Source organism: Necator americanus, chromosome V (genome assembly GCF_031761385.1).
Source record: "Necator americanus strain Aroian chromosome V, whole genome shotgun sequence".
Classification (NCBI taxonomy): domain Eukaryota; kingdom Metazoa; phylum Nematoda; class Chromadorea; order Rhabditida; family Ancylostomatidae; genus Necator; species Necator americanus.
The window spans coordinates 25,144,444-25,170,295 of NC_087375.1; the positions used below are offsets into that span (position 1 = coordinate 25,144,444).

The 25,852-nt window shown below is 39.5% G+C and overlaps 2 protein-coding genes across 4 annotated transcripts; both read left to right on the plus strand.

Annotated features, from left to right (window-relative positions):
• Positions 1 to 19: 19 nt before the first annotated feature.
• On the plus strand, positions 20 to 25,851 carry RB195_015117 (uncharacterized protein; the record flags this gene model as incomplete). Of its 3 annotated transcripts, XM_064205672.1 has the most annotated exons (40): positions 20 to 148; positions 1,623 to 1,709; positions 1,765 to 1,880; positions 1,948 to 2,023; positions 6,824 to 6,918; positions 6,980 to 7,042; positions 7,222 to 7,330; positions 8,453 to 8,599; positions 8,974 to 9,059; positions 9,128 to 9,176; positions 9,234 to 9,319; positions 9,372 to 9,475; positions 12,056 to 12,118; positions 12,186 to 12,308; positions 12,756 to 12,905; positions 14,619 to 14,782; positions 14,844 to 14,955; positions 16,169 to 16,207; positions 18,609 to 18,696; positions 18,770 to 18,893; positions 18,951 to 19,012; positions 19,064 to 19,156; positions 19,583 to 19,706; positions 19,767 to 19,850; positions 19,904 to 20,019; positions 20,079 to 20,154; positions 20,557 to 20,651; positions 20,712 to 20,774; positions 20,834 to 20,942; positions 21,375 to 21,521; positions 21,577 to 21,659; positions 21,725 to 21,773; positions 21,824 to 21,909; positions 21,975 to 22,078; positions 22,983 to 23,045; positions 23,096 to 23,221; positions 23,857 to 24,006; positions 24,633 to 24,796; positions 24,853 to 24,964; positions 25,829 to 25,851. In XM_064205672.1, the coding sequence occupies 40 exons, from the start codon at positions 20 to 22 to the stop codon at positions 25,849 to 25,851; spliced, it is 3,939 nt and encodes a 1,312-aa protein (XP_064061551.1). The 3 variants fall into 3 exon arrangements, with proteins under 3 accessions (XP_064061551.1, XP_064061552.1, XP_064061553.1); XM_064205671.1 differs by lacking the exons at positions 20 to 148; positions 1,623 to 1,709; positions 1,765 to 1,880; ... (14 more) ...; positions 16,169 to 16,207; positions 25,829 to 25,851 and having other exon boundaries at positions 18,635 to 18,696; positions 24,853 to 25,020; XM_064205670.1 differs by lacking the exons at positions 20 to 148; positions 16,169 to 16,207; positions 18,609 to 18,696; ... (19 more) ...; positions 24,853 to 24,964; positions 25,829 to 25,851 and adding an exon at positions 1,122 to 1,178 and having other exon boundaries at positions 14,844 to 15,017.
• RB195_015118 (uncharacterized protein) lies at positions 25,191 to 25,604 on the plus strand (the record flags this gene model as incomplete). The annotated part of the gene is made up of 1 exon (XM_064205673.1): positions 25,191 to 25,604. The coding sequence occupies one exon, from the start codon at positions 25,191 to 25,193 to the stop codon at positions 25,602 to 25,604; it is 414 nt and encodes a 137-aa protein (XP_064061554.1).
• Position 25,852: the final 1 nt, after the last annotated feature.

The window sequence follows — 25,852 nt, forward strand, 5'->3', positions numbered from 1 at the left end:
ACGCGCAATTGAGAGAGTGATGCCAGGAGTATCCCGTTTCACGCAAGTGAGGGACGGGATTCGAAGTTCTCTCCTACGTCAACGATCGAAGATTAGAGACGCTGCCGCGTTTGCCAAGGAAAGTAAAATAAGGTGGGCCGGACACAAGGTGAATGCGACGCGTGCACAAGGGTGACACGTTCCAACTGATTTCGGAAGGAACAACGCTGTGTTTTACGATGATTGGAGGAGGATGAACAGAAGCGAGGATACCAGAATTTATCTTCTGCCTCTGCTGAGGTCAACCTCGTTGTGCAGACTGTTTTCCAGACATCATAACGCCTAAATACTGTGGATTACGCCAGGGCGAGGTCGCTGTAAGCGTGCAGGATATACCACACATCGTAACAAATATGTAAATATGTAAATGCGGTGGATTAAAGCAAGGCGAGGGAGCTCAATCGTGTGAAAGTCTCCGGCACAAAATCTTCTCTCAACGTTCCACACAGCATACGTATAACTGACGCCTAAGTGTGGGTGGATTACGGTAGGAGGAGCTCACTACTGCTCATCGTGTGTATCCGCAATGGTAACGTTGACCGAGCAAATTGTTTTCTGCTAAAGGCAGTGTATTACGAAATTGATGCGGAAACGTCAGGGAGAACGTAGAGTTCGGCTTGTAGATTACGGATTCGTTTTGGTGTAATTCACCATTTGGTAAATCTGGTAACCTCATCACTAAAACAAGGTAACTCTGATCTCGTGATTGATTCCCCTTTAAAAGCTGCACAAGTGCGTAGGTAGCAGCCTACGACTTTTCTGAGGAGAACATTTTCAGGTAGTATGGATGGCACATTACTAGTGTCCAAGGCTGTTCTTCCTTACTAGTTCTTGACAACTTCTTAATATTACAAGAAAGTAGTGTAGTCCTTTTGTTAGTGCAATAAAATCCGAGCCTACGAGTATTCTTGGGACAGGGTTTGAACAAATAGTAGACAGCTTCAAGTAACCAGTTGCTAAACAGAGTGATCAGTGATTAAACAATTAAAGTCATGTTGTCGTACTAATCGTTCTCTGCTGCTCGTAACACATCTAATAAAATTACTGAATAAGTAATTTTCTTCTTTTTCCGAAGGGTTAAAATGGTTGTAGATATATCGCAAAAGGACATTTCAGCTTTTTCGCTAAATATTATGCAGGTTTGGAGAAAACGATCTTATGGTTAAAGTTCTACGTGAAATGCAATTTTCTCTCCATTTTGTCTGCTTTATAAGCTGACAATTAAGTCTCCTACATAGAAGAATTTTATAATGTTTAGAACATCGATGTCAAAAAAACGCTAGATCGCGCCTAAATTTATCGAGAATACTTAAAAGAACGTACAAGATTAAGTGGAGTAGCGTGAAAACCATTTCTAATGAAAGAACGAAGATTCAGCAAAAAACATGCTTAATATTATGTGCATTGTAGGGAGTTATAGTAGTAGTAACCGGACGCAAACAAGGCACTAATTTACAGTTTTAAAGCTTGAATTTCTTTTAAGTGACGTTTTTAATATCCAATTGTTCTTTGCGTATCCTCCAGGTATCTTGCTTATTGCCATATATCACGGAACGTTTCCCAGAATAACAAAATTCTTTTAGGTACCCTATACAAATGTTGACTTCAACGACTGGCGCTGTCCTAAGAAAAACATTGAAGGTTCTGACTACCAGTATAATGCTGAAGCGGTGAGAAAGAGGAAATGCTCTGATAATTCCGCAATTTAGAGATTAATTATTTAAGGTAAGAAACTGCCGTCTTGTTGGTTTACTCGATCTAGACCAAGGAAGACCGGAAGTTCGAGAGAAACTCATCGCATTTCTCAATCATCTTATTGATCTTGGAATAGCTGGCTTTAGGTTGCTGAAAATTCTCAGTGAAATGTTAAATTTACTGGTGTAGTACATTTACAGAAAATCTTTTAAGGTGCGATGCTTCCAAACATATGTGGCCTGGCGACTTGATGCTAATTCTTAATGGGACAAGGAATTTGAGAGAGGATGTGAGTGTCTGAATAGTAGCATGCGTGACTTAACCGGCTAGTCGTATTACTGCATCTAGTCAGAATGCAACTCTGAGTTAACGTTTTGAATAGCATTAGTTTAATAGAATTGCAACCCAACTGCCCTAGGTCCTTCTTACTTTCCTAAATAACTCGGCACGTATTTTACCTTTATTCGCTAAACTCCAATTAGGATTAGCTTTTCTGAACTATTGTTAAGATCATTTAATTGAAGGACCCATTAATAATAAAGGAAAAAAATCAAATTGGTTTGGTTTTGGTTTTTTTTTTGTAAACTAGTTTTCAATTTGGTAAATTGGAGCCCTTCTGGATTCCACCCAAAGAAAACTTCCAAAATTAGAGGAAACAAGTGAATTGAGAAATTCCTACTATATCATGCAGTAAAATGTCAAGACAACTATTGGGGTCATGGAATGGAAAAAATGGGATGGAATTCGGCTTCGTCCAACTTTTACCCGCTAAACTAGTTCGACCAGGAATCAGTAAACAGTGACAGCAATCGCAGTGGATACCAGTATCAGAGATTAATGAACTAAAACCTGTTCGGGGAAGATTTTGCTGATTGTTTACTAAGGGAGTAATGCATGATGGAAGAATGTTACAACTTAGCGCTTTCTGTCCAATGGCGGGCAAAAGTTTGGATTTTTTTCTTCGAGCTTTTGGCCCGATCCTCCGTCTTCTTTTGGTTAAGTCTAGTGCATGAAAGTGAAAGTGAGGTATGAAGCGCAGCTAGGGTAAAAAAGGTGAAAATTACAGAAGGAAGATCTGTTGTTTTAGATTTATTGAGAATGCTGCGAACAAAACTTAGCAATTTCTCCATTCTCGTATTGTTTGCTTACGTTTGCCTTCTCTCGTTACTCTCTCGTCATGTCCTACACTTTATTAACAAACTTCTTCCTTTTACATAAAAGTGGATAACAAGAACTTTCTCTGAATGTCTAAAAGCTAACTATCAAGGGCGTTCGATCAGGTGAAATGAAAAAATCCATTATATGTATAATTAATGTATAATTTCGTCTAAGTACTTTTACTAAATCTTGTCAACGTTTCGAAAAGTGTAAAATTGTGGTGAAGATTTCTAGAGGTGCTCGACCAAAGAAAACTACTGAAAGAGTTGATATCAATATTCTTATAAAATTTTACAGCAATCCAGAATTAACCAGTCGACGTTTAATGGGTAATTTTTCGGAGATTTCCTTCTTCTCCCAGGATAGTCTAACTTCGTTTTTGCGCTGGCGGACTGCTTGATAGAATGGCAAACAATTTTTAGGAACCTGTTCATTTCCGTAAAGGAGAGGATGACCGGAGTACATAGGATTGAACGGAAAAGGATTGGGCACATGTTAGTACCTTTAGTTAGTTAGTACCTAGTTATTTCTAGAGGTGCTAGTTAGTAGATAAAGAGTTCAGTACCTTGCTCGGAAGTATTCGGAGACTTATGCTCGATCCCCGAACACAATAAATTGATCCTTCGATTCTGAGAGTGACATTCTTTCTGCAGGTGCGGGTTTTTTGCAAATGCTACTCAGGTTGTCCTGTTCTTCGCACACAATTCAATAATCTACTGCAGAATCTTATACCATACAGTTAGAAAGGACATAAGCGACGTATTGGAAGCGCACAGAATTCTCTAAAAATTTGACTAGATCGATTTGAACATCTTTTAGTAGTTTTCTTTAGGTTGCCACCTCCGAGAATCTTCACCACAATAGTCTACTTCTTGAAACGTTATCAAGTTCTATGTTCAAGTTCTAATGACAGCACTTGAATTAACATTATAACCATCAACAACTACTTTCTTTTTTGCACCTGAGGAAACGACTTGAATAATTAGCTCTTGCACACTTAGAACAACTTCTTGCATTCTACTTATATGTAGCACAACGATATTCATTAAGTGTAGAACATTATAAAACAGCGACAAGAGAAGACAAATCGATGAACGGTAACTAACAATACAAGACCTCGCGAAGTTGCTGAACTCCTGCTCGGACTATTTTCAACAAATCTAGAATGAATGTTTTCTTTCTGCAGTTTTCGTATTCTTTGAACCGATTTGCATTTCCTTCATCATTTTCGGTTACTAAGTACTGACTTGACTTACTTGACTTACTCTTAATCCAACCTTCTCGATCTTCTGCGAGAGCTTGCACAGAATCAATCCATTCGTCGCTATTCCATATTCTGCGAAACCTTACGTCTCGCACGAACTGCCTATCCACGCCGAGTATTCTCAGGTCCTCTTTCACCTCGGTCCAGAACTTCCGTTTTCGGCCAGGTGGCTTCTTCCAGCATGAACGCAACAAACTTCTCAGAACTCATTGAACGAGGGGATCTGCCGGTCTCCTTAATATATGACCAAAAAAGCAAAGACGATTTACTCTAGCCACTTACGATGGCGGTGCAAGATGTTTATTTATTTATTTATTTATTACGCTCAAAGGCGTGCCCAGAGTAAGAGGCAAGGAATGAATACAAATAAACAATAGAAAATCTGAGAAGAGTAGAATGGGAATAAGCAGGGATAAGCCACGCGAACAGTCAAGCAGGGGACAATCTAGTGACTTCAAAAAGCACATAAACTCAATAGGGTGGAGATTAAGACTTTTGGAAAATAAGAAAGTGCAGATAGGCTATAAAAATTTGTAGCTTCCAATCACATCAGCCAGCAGGATGCCCTCATAAAATTAATTGGTATAACACAGGCAGTTGGGCAAGCGGGTATACTGGCTCACCCCGCTTAACCGGTGAGTAGGAAAGGAAGCACTAGTATTATAGGATAGATAAAGAAGTAAAGGGGAATAACAACAGTGTAGAGAATGTTCAAACTAAATATCAAAGGAACTGCGCATAGGAACTGCGCGTTAAAACGCATTAGACTGATCCCTGCTAGGAAAGTAGAAGCAAATAGAAGAAAGTTCAAAAGAAGAACAAATCAGGCTACTAGTTACGTAAATAATAAAGCAAAACACAACACCGAAGACGAAACAAAGGCACCGAAAGGTCAAATATGGACGAAGTCGAAGGAAAGCCTACACACTCGAAAGAAGGGAGTAGGCGATCTTGCTTAGGATGCCATACGAACTGACAATGTTGCTGAGAAAGATGAGGAGATGAACTCTTCATCGGAAGAAGCTGAAAAAGGAAGCGAGAATCTAGGGAATTTCGAGATTAAGAAAATGAACTAAATCAACTTGACTCAACCTTCGTTTAAAAATCCTGGTGCTTTCGGCCATGAGCACTTGTAGGGGAAGAAGTCGGAGTCATCTGGCGGTACGAGCGAAGAACGAGTGTGAGAGGTGTGGAAATTTTTTGCCAAGGTCTCTGTTATAAATTCCAAACCCCCCTATTCTGGTACTGCTAGGTCTAAACACCCAGTATTTGCTGGGAGACAGTTTAGTTCCGTTTCGGAGGATTCGGAAGAAAAATACTAAATAAGAGATTATTCTTCTGTAAAACAAGGGTTTTAATGCTAATACATTCAATCGATCAGCGTAGTTGGGTATGTTTTGGTACTCTTAGCCAATTTTAATGAAAAGTAGCCTCGTGAAGGTTTTTTGGACTTTCTCAATCTTAGAAATGTATCTTTTGGTATAGGGACCCCAAATCTGAGAGCAGTATTTCAAATGAGAACAAATGCTTTATATAACAACGTAAGGATTTTAGGATCATTGCAGCGAATATTGCGAAGGATTATTAATAGAACTGTGAATGCTCTTTTTAAGATATAATCAATGTGGAAGGAAAACTCCATAGAAGAGCAGAACCAAACTCCTAGATCCTTAGTGGCATCGCACTTTTTTAACAGTATCCCGTTTATCATATAGTTTGCTGAGTCGCCGTTTCCAAGATGCAATAAGCAACATTTGGTAGGATTAATTGCGAGACCCCATTTGTATGCCCAGAGAACGACACTATCCACGGTAGATTGTAACTGGGAGCACACTGCATACTGGTTTTCAGAGTTGTAGATACAATAAATTTTAATATCATCAGCATATAATTGTGCTGTGATATTAAGAGGAGTTCTAAGACAAGCTGGCAAGTCAGATATGTATAAAAGAAACAGTAAGGGGGAAAGTACCCCACCTTGAGGTACACCGCTTTTACAATGGAATTTATCAGAATATAAATGTCCAACTTTAACAGTCATAAACCTATTGGTTAAGTAAGACCTGATCCAGGCTAACATATCGCTACGGATCCCAATACTTTCCAATTTCATTAACAATAAGTTGTGACAAACTTTATCAAAAGCTTTCAATAAATCGATATGGATTACATCGACAAAATTTCCACTGCACAAAGCAGTGCTCCAATCATGGAGAGAATCAATTTGGTTAGAAGTTATTAAGGCACCGCAGAGAAAGCCATGTTGTTCCTTAGGAATAACATTATTTCTTAGAACCCAAGACAAGAGTTTGTCCCTCAACATTTTTTCCATAACTTTAACAGAAGTACAAGAGATGCTAATTGGGCGAAAATCAGATAAGAAACCTGAGAGGGATGATTTGCGAATAGTAGTAACTAGAGCTTCCTTCCAGAGTCCGGGAACTTCACCAAGTAGTAAGGAAACATTGAAGAGGTGAGCCAAGATGTTGAAGTGGAAATATTAACAACTTTTGCTTGCTCATGTGCATATGAATGCCCTACAATATTTTCAATACACGCACACTTCCAATATTTTCCAGAATTTGAACAGTTAAAATTAAATAACTCACCAACTTTGTCATGTTCCACTCAGAAAACTCATTATTTCGTTTCATTGTATTATATTAGATATTCGGTCCCAATCAACGCCCATTCATCGTTCACGAAGTGATAGATAGAGGACATGAAGCAATAAAAGTTGCTGAATATACGGGATTGGGGAGGTAAGAAGTGCGCAAGTCATATTACATTTAACAATATATTCTCCGTCATCGAACGTTGCAGATACACAAACTTCAACTTCGGCGGTGCTGTTTCTGCTGCAGCTAAGGGAACGACTGGCTGGGAGTGAGTCGAAATAAGGTGTCTGCCGGGACGACCGCTTCGCTACTGCTGTAAAACATAGACTTCTCCCGTTAACTCACAATCATTATGTCCATGTTCCATTGAGTATTGCAGCGATCGTTCTGTTCAAAATAGCAATACATCATCTCTTTTATTGGAAAATGCATATTTGATATTTCAAGCCTTTTGTCATCCCTTGGCCCTGGATATGGATACGGTAACGGCGCGGATAATGACGTTTTGAACTTCATCGACAATCACGACAATCAAAGGGACGATCACCCTTATGTGGTGAGTCAGCTACATCAACCTCACTACTCCTTTCAACATTGTTTACTATGCGAGGATTATAAATAATGAAATTGTTAATTCCCTTGCCAGTCGGTTTACTCCTATCAGCTTTTCGTAGTGTCTGCAATAGATAGGTGAATCCTAGATTGTTTTATTTTTATTATTTTTTCGACTTTTCGACCCGACGCAATTTTTGATCTCATCATTAATTGATAACCAGTCTGAGCTCAAAAGAAATTAAATGTAGTGGCATTTCACGTGAAATTAAATTTGTATTTTTCTTCTGATAACGCTTCTTTCGTTCTTTTAGAAATGATAATGAATTGAAGTAATTATTTCATGGTTCTTTTCCTAAAGATGACATTACTACATCTGGAGAGTATTCAAACTTGATTTTACCCCTAGATATATTCATTCCTCCGATACAATTTGGAAACGAAATTCGAAGAATGGGCTTTTCTTTTCTTGCTGCGCAACAGAATAATAATGTGCTGACATGAAATGGGCATCATCATCGAAGCAGCCGTTTGGATTCTTGTTTCCAATTTCTAAAGAAAGGATGTTACCAACCTGATGAGCCAAACGTGCAGAGGAATAGACACGATGAACAGTACATAGAGGAAAAACACAAAACAGCAGTTTTCACGTGCATAAAATTGTTCACAACGTTTCGTTTGCTTCTTAACAAATTATTACGCGATACTGTAGTACGGCGTATCAATTCGATGCCATGGAACGCCCTCCCACCAAACACCGTTATAATTGATATAATGGGCATTCGCCCCTTCGCACCAATTCGACGCCATGTGACCCGTCCCAACCCGTTTTATGGCTTTCCGGCGCATTAATCCGACCTTATTGGAGCTGTCTCAATGTTTCGTCGAACGTTGTTATACATACACACAATCACAACACATACACAAAAACATTTCCTCTCCTTTAGTTTCCAATCTATGAGAATTTTGTTTTCATTTTTTTTTAGGATAAGGATTTTGACAATAATAATAATTGATAAGGACTTTAGATAAAAATTTCGGTTGCAAGATATCCAGTTGTTACTAAATAGTTGAGCTGCGTTCAAAATATTTAGTTAAAACGAGACTAGATTAGTAATTAGTTCAGGTAACCTATAAGGATGGCGACCGTTATCGACTAGCGGTGGCGTATATGATGGCCTGGCCTTACGGTTACCCAAGGGTAATGAGCAGCTTCTACTTTGACCATCGTGATCAAGGACCACCACACTCTGGTTCGAAAACAGGATATGCGGTATTATTATTTGTTTGTTTTTTCTCGTTAATTGCTAGTCAATTGATCAACTGGTCTCTATGATAGCTGGAATTCTTGGAATTTTCGCTTTCTGGGGATACCCCACCCTATGAAACAACAATCATGAAAAAGCAAGGTATCAACAAAAATTTTCCATGGCATTAATGGCAGTTTCTTGGTGCACTCATATCGAAATTTTCTTCCTTGCTAGACATCTGTAGTTGCACTTGCAGAGATAAATCTGTAAGAGAGTACACTTATTTATAAGGAACAGGCACAACCCGACACCACTCTCCCGCGATCTCTTTGAACATGAGAAAGATATACCAATTACGTAACAATTTTAGATTTTTCGCTAAGAAAAATAAATTCAGACAAGATCACCAACATTTGTGAGCCACGATGAGACATGTAACGTAACATCCGGATGGGTATGTGAGCATCGCTGGCCAACCATTAGGTCAGGCTAAGAGTCACACAGCCTCCAGCATCTCAGTGGCTACCTCTGCTTTTTATAACCTGTTTTAGAGAAATGGCCAAATTTCGTTCTACTGTGAAAGGAGCCGCAGCTACTCAGGTATGCATACTCAACATCACATATCCGAAATTTCATTCATATGATTTTTATCATTAGATCGTAAAAGACAATAACCGGCTAGCTTTCGCTCGCAGAGGACGAGGATTTTTTGCTATAAATGGAAACAATGGGAAATGGGGAAGGTGAGCACTGGAGGCTCGATAATCTATTTGATTTTGTGGTTGGTGTTGTCAGGTTCTTCGCAACAACAATGCCGGAAGGAAATTACTGTGACCAGTACGCAGGAAGTTTAAAAAATGGAAAATGCACGGGACGTACAATTCATGTAAAGAAGAACGGTAAAAAATTATTTTCTGCGTACATTTACCACACGAAAACTCTATGCTATTTTCTCGAAATTCTAGCACAAATAAGCCCTTTGACTTGTATCTAAGTAATTAGCTAGCAATTAACTAACTTCGTCAGCTTTCGGACTTTGGTATTTTTGTTCATGTAACAGGTTACATATTGTCTACTAACTACTATTGATTTTGTTTTTGTTTTAAGAGAACTACGGATTTCGACTTTTTGCTTGGATAGTCCAGAAACGGGTGGCGCCGTTGTTTAAAGGCAGCATACCACAAATTTGGGGTGGTACGGACTTCAGGTGGAGTATCTGTATACAGGGTCGTAAATTATGGAGACCGGAGTGGTTCCGCTCATCTCTCCCTGCACTGCTAGCTGCCAATCACTGCAAGCAGCCGGTTCCTGAATACTGTTTTGTACGATGCTTTCTGGGGAGTACAATGCTTTTACTGCGGAGGCGGTGCAAGGGGAGGAGCGTTTCAATAGATGGCATTGTACAAAACACCATTCCGGAGGTGGCTGTTTGCAGTGATGCAGGGAGACCGAAACCATACGTGTACGGATATGCAGTATACGGATACTCCACCTTAAATCCGCACCACTTCAGATTCGTGGTATGCTGCATTTAATATGACACCTGACATTTTGCATTCTGATGTCGGAATGTAATTTCACCTCATTATTATTAAAAGTGACAAAATAATTGGAACAAAAGAATCTTAACTTAGTCTTAGTTGGTTTTTACTTGTAGTGTCCAAGGTAGTAAGTAGGTAGAAATATGTGGTAGAATTGTAGTTCTCAAGAGGAAGCAAAAAATTCTCCCAAAATTTCTTTTAGAACTTTGATTGTAAAACTTTTTCGACCCAGTGATTTTGAAAAAAATTCTTCGAAATGGATTTCACCACACTTTGTGTTTTTGTTTCGTTCTCGTTATGTTGTTGCTTTTTTGTGTTTTAGGTTGGAATTTGAATAGTTCTCCTGCCGAGGAGAAAACATTTTATACCATATTTTAATAATAATTTTAATATTTTATTCAATAAGTTTGGTCATGCCCCGCTAATGGAGAAGTTCGGATTAAATGTATCGAAAAATTGGATTAGAGGTCATGAGAGTGGTGAAATGGAAAGCCAAGCCGTTAGACTTGTTTGGAGCTGGAATTTTTATTGTATTAAAATCAAATTTTAACTTGAATACACTTATCAGTTCTGGAAATGTTTTCTTCGATTTCTTCGTACAGTCGTGAAGATGTTCTATAAACCGTCTATATTCGTCGTCGATGCTCATGTATTCTCACTGACCATCAAAGACAGCGTACCACTAGTCTGACGAGGTGAGGGAATTCGCGGGAAGAACTAAAGATAAGGTTGTTGATTTCGGGATCCGTGTGGATCCGCTCATCTCTCCTTGGTCGTCGTAAGAAACTTCGCGGGACGCGCCGTTTTTTTTTGTGACGATTTCACTTGCAACGCGCCACCCTTGTGTACGCGCCACATCCATGAGCGAGCAGTTGAAGATAAATGAGGTCTCCTCATCAAACCATTCAAGTGAAACCGGTAAATACCTTACTAAGGGCATCAGAACGTGCACATAGAGGACCGTCCTAACGTATCTCATAAAAACAAAAGCGGTTCCCACGCCGTTTCTCACGACGATTGGGGAGGGGTGAGCGCAACCACTTCGAATCCCGCAATCTGCAGACCCATCTTTAGTTTTTCCCGCGGATTCCCTCAGCACATCTGAGTCGTGGTACACTGTCTTCAAGCAGAGTTGGTGAACAAGTAGAAGAATAAAACACCTACTTTTTTGTCATGCTTCTAAGTGAAAAAACGACGATGTTTTATTTACGCAATTGCACAGTAGCTTTTACACTGATATTTATGAAGTTCTTGAATACTCAAAATATTAGTTCCAAGTTCGACCTTCTTTGAATCTTGGCATCGTGGAGTTTGATTGTGTACTACATCTCCTTTAGGTGCTCATCGCAGACAATGTCATGACAACACACCTTTCAAGATAGCTGTCACGATCTTAGCACGCGAATCAGACGTTCTGGCGCGAAAAACATTGGAGGCGTTTTATATCGCGGCCAAAAGTCCAATCATGAATCGTAAAGAAGAATGCATCGCTGTGACCAACGAGCTGGCCCCATATCAAGACCTTTGCGGGTTTCAACCTACGGGGTAAGAGGCGGAGGCATCGTTATTAGTTACTATTCGCAACTCTAACAAGTGGTGGTCTGCTAGCATCATGATTTTTTGGCTATCAAGGTGAGCGCTATGGTGGTCTGCTTTTCTGACGTTGTCTTAGAATAATCTGCTTATAAGTGTAGGATATATTGTGGGATGGCGAGGAGTTTGAGAGAGCAAATTACACGTGTCTTTGATTTTTCCAGGCTCTGAAGAAGGCGACGACGTTGAAACGTTAGCCAGAATAAAGATCAATAACAATCTTGGTTCTGCTTAAAAAGTAGTACACTATCAAACTCAAAATATTGGTTTTTTCGGGTCTATGCCAGAAATCAGAGGAGAATTCCAGTCCAAGTAAAATACCAGACTCTAACACATAGGTTTTAGGTCAAGCCTTCCTGCGAATTGGTGGCAAGCAAGCCGTCGCTTTCTCTCTTGCTTCACGAATTGGTAGATTTAATTTCGTACTTATCAACAGGATGTTCGCAATTTTTTACGTATAGCTAATGAAACTCAGGTGATCCTCCTGTCCGACCAGATCTAGAAGATTATTCAAAGACTGTGATCCTGATTAAGAAAAACACTCATGGAGGCCAGTACGTCTTCATTCGTGGTGGAACCAGCCATGCTAACGACGATGGTATGGAATTTGTTCACTTACTTATAGCATTAGTGTGCAACGCTGCGATTCGAATTGATTTAAACCAACATTGAATTAGTGCCCATATGTAACACTTCATGTAACGACTTCAAACGAAGTCAGCGCGCTCTCACTAACCATAGAGGATTTTGCGTCGTCCTACACTTCGGCCTATGTCCGAAACTGGATTGAAAATACCAGTCAATAGAAAAATCAAAGAGTAGAAATAAGTGAGAGAGGAGATTTATTGGAAATCGAATATAGCTAAATAACTATAGGAAATGTGGTTGTATTTATCGAGTTACGTATCAAATGCGTAAGTTATCGAGAAGAAGCGTTGTCAAGAAATCACCACTCCTCGCGTTGCAGAAATTTCTCTATACTGCTGTTCAATATTGTCATATTCTGACCATTCATTCCACTGAAATAAATTAAATTAAATTTTAGAGTGTCAGCCAGGTTTATACCAGCAACGTAATGACAAATGTGCTATTCCTATCATGCACAACACTACGGTGCCATTTGTCTACAATGAATATCTTTCATGGAGCCAAGGAGACGAATTTCTCGATTTTGAAGGACCCGAAGAAGAACAAGGTTAACATTGAACGTTCCAGCCTTTTAAACCATGCGTTTGATGATTATGGCTAGAAATTCGATGATTTTTTTCCCCGTGAATTAATTTACCTTTACAGCTTTTACTTCACTTGTCTTTCCCTCGGCACAACTTCTTAGAACTTTCTGTTTCCAGAAGTAAAATTATGAGGATGCAGTTACCATAAGAAGCTTTTGCCTTAGTCAGAGTGATAATTCAATATTCCGCTAATCTTATAGTGCTTTGATGTTATTGGCATAAACTTTCAGGGAGCCAAGGGATTGCAATAAAACCAGCAGATTTCAATTGTTTGTAAGAAATAATAGGGCGTTCGTGCGACGTCGGTTATATGCAGATTTCTCCACACCAATTATGAGCTATGAAAGGAATACCATACGAATCTGAAAAAGAAGAAGAATATTGTTTCTGCATCGCTTAAATGCTCAAATCTAATTGAAATTCCCAATTTTTCTTAAGATTCGCGTTGCTACTCGCGTCACAGTGCTACAGTCTCATGATAACATACATACTTCTGCCTAGAGAAGATGGTCCCGCAGCGATACTCTGAAGCTGTCTTCTCGATACTTTCATGTTGAATTCATTTCTAAACTGCTGTATTTCTTAGCGTACATTGCGTTATGAAAAATTGAAGACGTTCCGCGCATAATTTCACAGAATTACCAAAAATGACCAAAACCTGAATACCAATATTTGGTATGCTTTACACTACCGCCATTCCTGAAGCAGTCGGCTTAGAATTGACTAAATTAGTTGGATTGTTGATCAAAAAATTAAAGTAAATACAATCTAGGAAGAACGCTTTTGGAGTAAATGGGATGCAAAAAAGACCTTATCGATTTCTTCCCTATTTCTGGGTGTATGAATTGCTACGGGGGTTCTCTCGTGATTGGAAAACCCTTATTTTTCTCACTAAACTATTCGCAGAAGATTCAGCATGCGGGAGATCTGAAAGCGAAGATTTCTCTGGCTTCGAGATTTTTCATCAGAAAGTGCTGTGAAGGCAATGAATCATGATATCGACGTTGTGCGAAAATTGCAGTGAAAGCCTAGAGTTCGGGATTCAGTTTTTTTTTTGGTAAACCGGCGTGTTTCCGATCATCCTTCCTTAATCGTCGTCACAAACGGCGATTAAGGAAGGATGACACGCTCCAGTACACGCTCCAGTCGTCCCCTGATAAGCATCGATTGGCTTTGCTTAAATAGGCTGGTGAGGAGACCTCGTTAATCTTCAATCGACCGCTCGCACTTGGATGCTGCGCGTGCACAACGGTGGCGCGTTGCAGCTGAAATTGTAGGAAAAAAGGGGGTCTTCTACGCCTTTTTTTACGACGATTAAGCAAGGATGAGCGGAACCACCTTGTGTTCCTTAATCTACTCCCCGAAATCTAGGCCTTCGCACTAGTTTCCGCACCACGTCAGTGTCGTGCTTTCCAGCTTCTAATTACATAGCTAAATCTTTGTTATGACAAAAAGTTAGTTAAAAATCCGAGTTAACACGCTGCACTGTGAGCCAAAAGAAACTGCGCGGGTAAACCGCTGCACAGGTAAATTAAGGATAGATCATGAAAATAATTTAGCTTTTCTAGCTATAAAATGGTGCTCTTCATGAATGGATCACTGAATTGAAATTGTTACAAATAAATACATAAAATGCTTGCAATACAGTATAAAAACAAAATGTGCACTCTGTTTAGGAACGTACAATGGTCGAGCTGCGTCTGGGACACCATTGGCTTACTCAACGAATAATCCTTCAGAATTCGAATATAATCAGCATAACAAATATGGTCCCAGCTACTGGTTAGTGGAGTTGTTTGTGGATTGCTCAAAAACTGACCAGGGATGGTTCGAACTCAAGGTACACGTACTTCACCGCGTTTTTTTTTATTGCTGCTAGAATTCCCAATGATATTGTTAAGGGTTATCTTACACCGTCTCACGAATGGGAGCCAAATATCAACCAGGGGAAATGTACTGGCAGCATTGGTGGTTCTGCACCTTTTCGTAGTATCAATCATATCGCGAAGTGTGGTGCAGTAAATGTATTCAAATGGGGATCAAATGAATGCATTGTAGATCCTGTTTGTTTCTAAAACGTTCTCCAATAAAAATTAGCAGCAGTCAGTCTTATTGCATTCGCTGTAAATTATCTATGCCACCAAATAAAATTACAACGAGGGGATAATTTCCACAAATAAGCACAACATTCCACTATAGATTCCATAGTGGAGATTAGAAGAAAGAACTACGGCAAGAGGCCACACCAAACTTTCATTCACGTACATGTTTTTGTTTGGTCTCACATTAAAAAAACCGACAAAGTCACTTTGATATTGATTTTCTTACTAATGAGCCAGTAGACGGTGTAACAATGATTCATGTAGTTTAGACGAAGTAACTCTCCTAGCTTCTTCTCCCTCGTTCCTTTAAAATATTACAAACATAATCTGTCACCTGAGAATATGTTGATCTTCGATTGAATCGGACGAACCGCAACGATGTACCCACTTGTTATTCTTCTTCGGTGCTTTAAATTTTCTTCTATTTGCTTAAAACCACTACTACCTTACTCTTTTTTTAACCTCAATGTCACATACAGTCTGTCATTGGTTGTCAGCGAAATTATTTCAGTGAGACTGTTTGCCACGTTGACCTTCGACAATATCGACCTTCTCAAAGGGACCAAATTGGCTCGGCATATTTTCTCTGCTTTCGGAATAAATCTACCAGTCATGCTCATCCGCTGAAATTCAATATCGCTTCGATCGCTTGTGGCTTCTAGACCTACTTCGTCGGTGGTAGAACTGATCAGTTTTCTTCTACTGGAATCTGTTTCTGAAACGATTGATATAACATCGAATGTGAGAAGAGTTCAATGAAATGAAAACAAATTTAAGACTACTTTGAGATATTTCCACTTTTTTGGTACTTTTTGAAAGAAGAGAATGAGTTCAAGTGTGACATGTAGAATAGAAAGTAAGTCTCTTCACTCAATAACCAAAATAACCTCACTTGTCATCCGAATATGTAGTAGCAGTTGTTTGGTTTGAGTGCCTCGTTGAAATACCCACTGATCGGCGATCTTCTCTGTTGTGCGTTCGGAACTCGTTGCAGGTTCCAATTGCTTACTATCAAGCTATTGTCGTTAAGCCTATTAACCTTGAGATCAACAACACCATCTGCTCGTTAGACCCTTGATTGCACCTGATATGATCGATCGCACACTGACGTTTTTCCACCGGAGACGTTGACATCAGCCTTCGGGAGGAAGACTTACAAAACAGTGGGTTTTTATGAAAATTTCTAGTGATGATTGAACTTTTCCCTTTCGGTCTGATTTTTTCCTTTCTGTGTTCAAATCTATTTGAAATCGTTACTGGTCGGTCGTCGTCCTACTTTCCGGCTTGACAGAAAATGGACAAACAAACTTTTGTATTCATCTATAGACCGGTAGTACCCAAGTATTATTTTCGTCACTTCTTCTTTTCTTTTTTCTGATTCCTCTGTTGAAAGGGCACAAGGCTTCGGTAAACGCTACAGCCTACTTGTTATTTCTTTTGCAGTTTTCCAGTAATTTGAAAAAAAAAAATTATGTTACACGGTAGTCGAATTTTTGCCCATTTTTCCAACGCGACTATACTTATTTGGAGGCAGCATAACACATACCTGAAGTGATGAAAAAATCCGCGGAAAAAGCTAGAGATGGACTTGTAGATCGCGGGATCAGGGGTGGTTTCGCTCATCTCTCCCTAATTGTTCTTTAAAAAAAACGACGTCAAAGACTCCGTTTTTCACGGCGACTTTAGTTGCAACGCTTCACTTGTACACGCTAAGCATCAAGCTGCGCAGCGGTCGAATGCCATTGAGCTCTCCTCGACTGTTTATTCAACTGAAACCTATGGATAGGTTGCTCAGAGGATCAGAACTTATACACAGAGAAGCGTTCTAACGTTCCTCGTAGGTACCAAAGCGGTTTCTGCGCCTTCGTTCTGAAGATTAGGGAGAGTTGAGCGGGACAACCCATGATCCTCCCATCAATATAAATCAATAACCCATCTCCAGCTTTTCTGGCGGATTCCCTCACCACGTCAGACTCGTGGTACGCTGTCTTCAAATAAGAAAGAATTGGAAGAATTCACCGAGCTAAATTGCGAAAATGTTCCCCAGAAGTCATGTTTCTCGATATTTTGATGAAACCTGTTATTTACCTTCTCACACTACCGAAGCGCTTATCGAGGATCAAGCGAAAAGATTGCATTAGGCATTCACTTCCACAGCTTCATAGAATGTTTTACGACAACAAAGCAGTCCAACAACCAATCCCGCAGTCCCAGACAATTCTTTTTATCTGTGCTTACTTTTTTACTCTCCGCTAAGCAGCGCAGGAGTCGTTTGGAAACGTAGTTCTCGAAGGTTTTGCTACGTTCTTTGGTTTTTCTTGGTGTAGTGAGGGAACAGATAAAAATGGTGTATGATTCATTTACATTCATTTCAGGCATATGTAGCGAAAGAATTTCCTCCTCCTAAAGGTGGAAATGTGTATTTTTCCCCGATCCCCTCATTCTGTATCTTCCCCTCATTCTCAATTCTCAGAGTAGGAGGAAAATGTCAAGAGATAACGCTGAAAAACGTAGCTCTTCTTTACGTCCTATTTTATGTTCTCATACTTTTTGAATCTGTGCCCGAACAATCAGAATCGATAGAAGAAAAACATCTAGAAGCATTTGGAATCTGGAAAATAACTAGTTAGCTTACCTGCTGACTCCGAGAGCTTCTTAATCCTAAAAAATTAATATAGACTAGATCTCTTATTTATGTACACATACACTCATATATTAACATAAACAAATAAGTGTACATACACAGCTTGAATAGCTAATATTGCGTTTGAGGGAAATCTAACATATGTGATGCATGTGGTATCAGCTGCAAATTTCGAACGAACACTATCACGGACTGGCAAATCACGTGATGTTTTTCTCGTACTTGTTCCCCGATCAGCGAGCTAACAATATCTACATATCGTAACTGTTCTTTTCTTCCGGGAACATAATCGTTATCAGCCAGCTATAAAAAGCTATCAGCAACTCCGTCAACCCGATTCCATCCTTTCCTCCCGTATAGAGTTGAATTTCTCCTCTAACTTGACATCTAGTAGAAAATAGCTTAGATGAAATTTATCTTCTGGAATTTAAGAACGAGAAAGTGCGACAACTCTTCCCTCATCCACTGTAGAAACAAAAACTGTAATAGATACAGTAAAAGTCACAATAAAAATTAAATTTTAAAAACGATTTGTATTTTAGAAATTCTTTCCGCAGATTGAGAGAAAACTTTTGTATAGATCTTGGGAAGTGGGGAAGAGGAGAAATAGTTATCTATCTCCTCGGAGCAGTCCTTTTCTACATTTTAAATGCAGAAACACTCATGAAAAGCCAGTAATCCTTCTAGTCGAGACGAACCTAGAAGATTTAACCTCATAGGAGTCAAAGTGTAGGATTTCCACTGGAAATCCATCATTAACTTTGACTGTTACACTTGCTCATTACTCCATTGATGTTCAAAATCTTAACCGCAGCAAAAACCGAACTTTTCCTTCATAATAAGAGAAAAGAAATTCCGTGACTTCTGAATTAGTTCTCATAGAAGGGAATCGGGGACACCCAGATGAAAGGAAATTTCAGGACCCAACCCCTGGTTGGTTTCGAGAATGGGTGTGTTAATTTACCTTTTATCATGCTTCTACTTGGCAACGGCTTATAACTATTACTGGTAAGCGTTCAATTCAACAGTGATAATTATTCCACTTTGAGCATAACTACATCATGCAAATCATACAGTTAAGGTATGATGAACCGCAAACTCTACCAAATCGTCAAGCAATGGTGCATCTTTTCGAGTGGAAATGGACCGATATTGCAGCGGAATGCGAGAGTTTTTTGCAACATTACGGTTACGGAGCCGTGCAGGTCTGTACTAGTGCATACTGTACCACATATCAAAGGAAAATAACGAAGACATTCCAGATTTCCCCTCCTAACGAGCACATTTCTTTTGTACTGAATAACGATATTCCGTGGTACATCAGGTAAGTGCTTTAGCCCAAAAACAAATCGGTATGCGCATATGAACTATTCAGATATCAGCCCGTCAGTTACCAGCTTATCTCACGTAGTGGAAACGAGGCACAGTTCAAGGATATGGTCAATAGATGTAACAAAGTTGGCGTTAGGTGGGCTTTTTGTGTTCGAAGTTTGAGCACGTTTCATCATTGTCAATGTACATAATAGACGTATCTTACGATTAGAATTCAGAAACTGCAAACACATTGCAGATATGACTTCTGTTTAATTTTTGAAAATTCAGTTTTCACACTTTCTTTTCAGCAGAATGAAGTGGAGAACAGGGCTTTAAAATTGTGCTTTTTTGTGAACAGAACATTGAGGACATAGAAATTACTCAAAAAAATCAACACTGAGTTTGCACTTCCGACTTCAATTCACAGCATCGTGTTACTCAACCTTTTCGGAATCTCAAGCAGGCTAGGACGTCGAAACGTTGGATGAAATAAACCATCGTTAACAGTTTTGGCTTATTCAGCCAAACAAAGCAATCGGATTGCCAAGATTCAAGCAAAGCCAATCTTTCCCACTCCTAGAATCATTGTCGATGTTGTTATGAACCATATGGTAGGAGTTTCACAAAAATCTGGGGTAGATGGAAAAAGTGGAAGTGGTGGATCAAGCTTCGATGGAACAGACGGAGTGGAGCAATTTCCTGGAGTGAGTGTTGTATGTATTCTGCATAGTATCTTCCAGTTGTGCAGAAATTACATGTTATAGGTCCCTTACACCAAATCTGATTTCAACGATTACCGTTGTCACAGAGATATTCAAGGATCTGATTACCAGAATAGCGCACAATCGGTAAGAACACGGAAAACAAATGAGATGCTGGAAATTTTCAAAGTTCTTTTCAGGTCAAAAATTGTCGTCTCGTTGGATTGCTTGATCTCGATCAGAGCAACGCAGAAGTACGGAGTAAACTCATCGCATATCTGGACCAACTCATCGATTATGGAGTTGCCGGGTTTAGGCGAGTAATTTTGTAGATAAATTGAATTGTGTTTAGGGTTCTACACTATATATACTTAGGTGTGATGCCTCGAAACACATGTGGCCTGATGACCTAATGGTAATATTGAATGGAACAAAAAACTTGAGAGAAGATGTGAGATTTAAATGAATGCTTAAGATCTTCAGTGAATTATGCTCATCTGAAGAATAATGGTGATTTTTATGGATGGAGAAACATGTGTAGGTCTAACATAGGTATCATGTTCTAAATGTACGTATTGATTAGTGTCGTCTCGTTATTGGCTTGCTGTTTCCATTCCCTGTTGTTTTCATATTTACACCTTTCCTATATTTTCTCCCTGGCATCTCAGATCACAGTGGGTTTGTAAGAGTTGAAAATATGGAATTATCAAATAGCAGTTTCTTAAAAATTATCGGTTTACACTTCCATCACCAAAGATATCTGTAAAGGAAGTCATGTGACGGGCCTAACTACCTCTGAAATTAGCTTTTTCCTCTGTTGTTGCATGAGGAACTTGCAAAAAGCATATTTCAGATTTTTGGCCTCAACCAACGCCCATTTGTCGTTCACGAAGTTATTGACAGAGGTGGTGAGGCGGTCAAATGCAGTGACTACATTGGAATTGGGAGGTGCGAAATGAAAATGTTGTCAAAGCGTTATGGGATCAATCTTTATGTACAATGTTGCAGGTATACGAACTTCAACTTCGGCGCTGCAGTGTCATCGGCAGCTAAAGGAAACAGCGACTGGAAGTAAGCTATACATGGTTGATTATCTGTGGTCGAAATTAAAATTTGCACTTTTTCTAAAGGCTCCTGTCTAATCTTGGTCCCGGATATGCCTACGGTAATCTTGAGGATCATGATGTGTTGAATTTCATCGACAATCACGATAATCAGAGAGACACAAGTCCATATGTGGTGAGCCTGTTTATTTTTTGATTTGAAGCAGAAGCGTTATCTTCTACTGATCATAACCAATTCTAGGGATTTTCTGTACTACGTAAAATTTATCAGGTAATGTCAGGTTTCCTGGTGTGGCTTCTTCAGAAATTCCTTTATTACATAGAAGGTGAATACGAAGATCCAGTCTGGACACGGGTAGATTTGTGAATTCTAAACTCTGTCAAGCTCAGATAAAATTATACGTTGTTAATAAAATCTACCTCACATTGCCCACGTAATTTTTGAGCTATAATTGAACATTAAATGCTTATAGGGGTTTACCATCACGGCTGCTGTTTGTTTAGAAGTAGTAATCATTTATACCCTTTTCGCCAATATCCTTTCCGAAGATTAATGAGTTAGTTGACTCTTCGTGGGTTATGAGAAGTGTTTATTTTTTAAATTCAGGTAACGTACAAAGATGGCGATCGATATCGAATGGCCGTAGCGTATATGTTAGCCTGGTCTTATGGTTATCCAAGGGTGATGAGCAGCTACTATTTTAGTCAGCACGATCAAGGACCACCGAACTCAGGTGCAGGGAATGGATATGCGGTACTCTCATAATTCATTGTAGTATTCTGAGGCTAGTGAAATCAAGTTACTGTAGACTACTTCACCAACGTTCAACACTGATCAAACATGCAATTCAGCATCAGGATGGGTTTGCGAGCATCGATGGCCAACTATAAGGCTGGTCATTGCTAGTTGAATTTTGCAAATTTCAAATACCGTGTAGATAAATAGATTTTTTGCAGAGAGATGACTAAATTCCGATCCGCGGTGGAGGGTGCTGCTGCCACCGAGGTGCGCCAATTTCTTTGCAGATTATATTTTAGGAAACGTGTCATCTTTAGATTTTCACTGATAATCAAAGAATCGCTTTTGCTCGTGAAGGAAAAGGATTTTTTGCGTTAAATGGCAATGATCGCAGTTGGAGCAAGTAAGGAACTATTCAAATTCGTAAACTTCAGCAAACAAGATGCTGAAATTTCCCATTGCTTTCAGAAATTTCCCGACAACAATGCCAGCAGGAACTTACTGCGACCAGTATGCAGGCAGCTTGGAAAATGGCAAGTGTACTCGAACAACTATAACTGTCGGACAGGACGGTTAGTCTTTTTTTTTTTCGTCAAGGCCACGTTCTTTATAAAGAGAGGGAAAGGATTTTAAGAAAAAAATTTTCTGACATCCTTCATGTTTCTGAAACGGTAAAGCATAATAAAAAAATGACAATTATTAATAGAGTTTTCTCGGATTCTGTGAATTGTCTTTGCTGTAGCGCTGGTGTATCATCCTGATAAGGACCAACTAAGTTTGCTCTTGATGTTTCATCGCATCTACCCAATAGATTGAGCAATGCCAAGCACTTTATTTTTTCTCCCTTACATTTGTTGTAGCAGTCACCCAATCTCTAAAATCTGACCATTACAATGGATGTAATGAGGTTACAACGCTTATGGACTGAATGACTTATGGACTGAGACAGCGGTTTCAGATAAGAACAACAAAATGGAAGATGTACATTACTAACCTGATTTAATCGGTTGGTGTGATTGCCTGCGGAGGCTGCCAGCATCTCCGCCAATGAGTGTCGTTCTTCAACACGGTCCTGCTCAAGTTAATCGATTTACAGCTGGAACTCGTACAGAGCCCATCTATTTGTGACTGTTCCACTTACTGCGGAACTTGGAGTGTCCGTGAATTCGGAATGATCCGAGTACCTCAAGTGTACAATGTCCGACGGTTCAGCGTAATGAAACCGAAGGTTGTCAACAAACTCCCAAAGCTCCTTCTAGGTGTGCGCCTATTTAGGTTTTAGCCTTGGCATTGGGCTCGACAAGAGCTGCTTTTTGTAATGTCTGGTCAAAATAAAACTATGCAAGTTATAAAGCCCGTACGTGCCCAAACGCTGATTCCTCTTTGCATTTCGAATAAGTAGAGTTTCGACGAGAAGGTGGCAAGCAGACTCCTATATATGATCTCAGTTTCAAATAAAAATTTCTTTATTTTCAGGATCAGCATATCTACAAATAGACAGCAGGAATGTTATAGCCTTTTCGCTTGCTTCAAGAATCGGTAAAATTTTATTTGTAACTGCAATTCCGGATAGAATTGAGGACTTCTAGGAGCAGCACCTAATCCTACTACAGTACCCAAAGGTTACCTCAAGACCGTGATTCTTCTCAAGAAAGACACGTATCAAGGTCAAAGTCTCTTTATTCGCGGAGGAGTCAGTCACGCTAATAATAATGGTAGGTTTTTAGATAGTTTAAACCATGCAAGTACTGTTAAAGAGGACGTTCTTTATCTGTTTCAAGATGTAGTCAAAGCTTTTACCCATATTTCCTACGTTAAAGTTTCCAAAGAATCTGGCTAAAATTTGCTCTAATAATCAAAATGAGCAGTTAAAGTGTACACGATCATTTCAACGGTTTGAAGCTTGAAGTGAAAAGACGAAGTAACAATAAGGAATCGAATCCTGCAGAAGTTATGCTTTTTGAACAATCTGAACAAAAAAGTTTGCCAAGTAAAAAGTAGTTCTTGGCGATTAAATTCGTGTCTGATGTGCTGGCAGCAATAAGTAAATCACATTATCATTTGCTTCGTTCCTACCTTCCCTGACTGATAGTGTGCTGACACAGAACAGGAATGAATATGGCAGTAGTTGATCGTCCTACGTAATCACTTAGATAATTCTTCCATTTAAGCTATAAGCTCTAGCTGGTCCACAACACAAGTGTTTCATTCGCGTACATTGAATATCTTTCATGGAGTCAAGGCGATAACTTCCTAGATTATTATATTATATTATTTCATATTGAGGTGCTCTACTTGTATCATATTTCATCTTTCAATGTACCTTTCTATAACACTCCTCGATATTCAGTATGTTCTCCTGGACCTTATCAGCAGCAAAATGACAAATGTGCTATTCCAATGGTCCACAACACAAGTGTTCCATTCGCGTACATTGAATATCTTTCATGGAGTCAAGGCGATAACTTCCTAGATTTTGAAGGAGCCGAGCAGAACCAAGGTGTGAATCATTGCTACTTCCTTGCTCTCGAAACGCAATGGTAAATTGGTTTATTGAGTTGCATTCATAGAGATCAATTGAATCTACTTCCATGTTAGAGATTAGTTTCCAGAATTGTTCTCCTAAGAAATAAACGCACGAATATGAGTGGTACGGGTTTCAGCAGGGTAATCCCTATACGAGGTCGTAGATTGAGGGGAAGAGAGTGATTCCGTTCATCGCTCCCTGTATCAGTGTAAACGGACGACCACGGAACGCTTTTTCTTACGACGACTTCTGTTGCAATGCGCAAACATTGCGCTCCACCCCGGTTGCGATTCGAAAACCCAAAAAACATTTGGACGAATCGCAGGCAACGATTGTATTGCAATAGAAGAAGTCGTAAGAAACAACGTTCCGGTTTTCCTTTTACACTGATATAGGGAGAGATGAACGGAATCACCCTCCTCCCCACAAGAGCCCGTGTAGGCATTACCTGCCTGAAACCGGTACCACTTCAGATTCGTGAAGTGATGCCTTTAAAAGAAAGCACTCAGCGTCAACTATACGTCTAGTCTAAAGCAACGAGACATGGTCGCTGAGCGAATAGCTGTAGCAATTTTTATATGTATTAACATATTATGTAGGAACCCATGATGGTCAAGTTTCATTTGGAACGCCACTAGCCTACTCAACCAACAATCCATCAGACTACGAATACCAACCGTACAATAAATATGGTACTGGTTATTGGCTAGTGCAACTTCTAGTCGACTGTTCCAAAAGTGATCAAGGATGGTTTGAACTCAAGGTTCGTAAATCTTCTCACTTCATTTTTGAACGGAGGATATCTATTACAATATTTAGGGTTATGCATCACCATCCATTGGATGGGAGCCCAATATCGCTCAAAGCGCATGTACTGGAAAGATTGGCGGCTCGGCACCGTTTCAAAGTGTGAATCACATCGCAAAATGTGGTGCAGTTAATGTGTTTACATGGGGAAGCAATGATTGTGTCATAGACGCTATTTGATATAAGAATGCTGCCAAAAACTTTATTCGTAGAAACTATTTCTTCTATAAGTTGTTGTTAGTTACTGATTTGATCAATTTCCATTGAAGGTATACGTAGGATTGTGAAACGAAAATGCTGTGCCAAAGTGTTTTTGATTCGACGTTATTTTCTCTACCTAAGAATACGCAATGTGCACATTCTCCCTACTTGCAAAAATGACAGCATTGTTCTTGTGTGCTCGCCTTTCCTCTGATCGAGTGCCACGCGGGTTTTGCATGATATTGGTTGCCGTCACTATTACGTCACCCCAGATAAAACCTCAAACTTTGAAACTCACTGAAATACCACCGAACAATTTGAAACATCAGCTAATTCGGAATCGTTTGTACGATACCTTCTGTACAGCACCAAACTGTATTATTTGTCCTACAGGTAGACCAGGAGACTGTTTGAGATCCGGAGTAATCTACCTGATTTCTTGCACGAGCTGTGGCGACGAGTATCTCGGTGAAACGGCACGACTGTATGTCCGCATGAAAGAGCACGTGAACGGCAAGAATAGGTTACGAGAATGGACATCTTTAGGTGCCCAGAGAACATAAAAACACGGCGAAGCCGATTTTGAAATTAGGATCTAAATCTTAGCGCACGAATCTAAAACGTTGGCTCGAGGAATTTTCAGCTTTTTCCTCAAAAAAAAAAGATTTTGGAAACTAGTTCTTTAGGCAATTCATCACGAATGCAAGGAGTTTTAGGAACATTGATGGATGTTAGATGTTCCGTCTTAGGGTTTAATTTTCTATATTTATTTAATTTTTTTGTGCAGGCAACAGGTTTTTGGTCTCCTGAA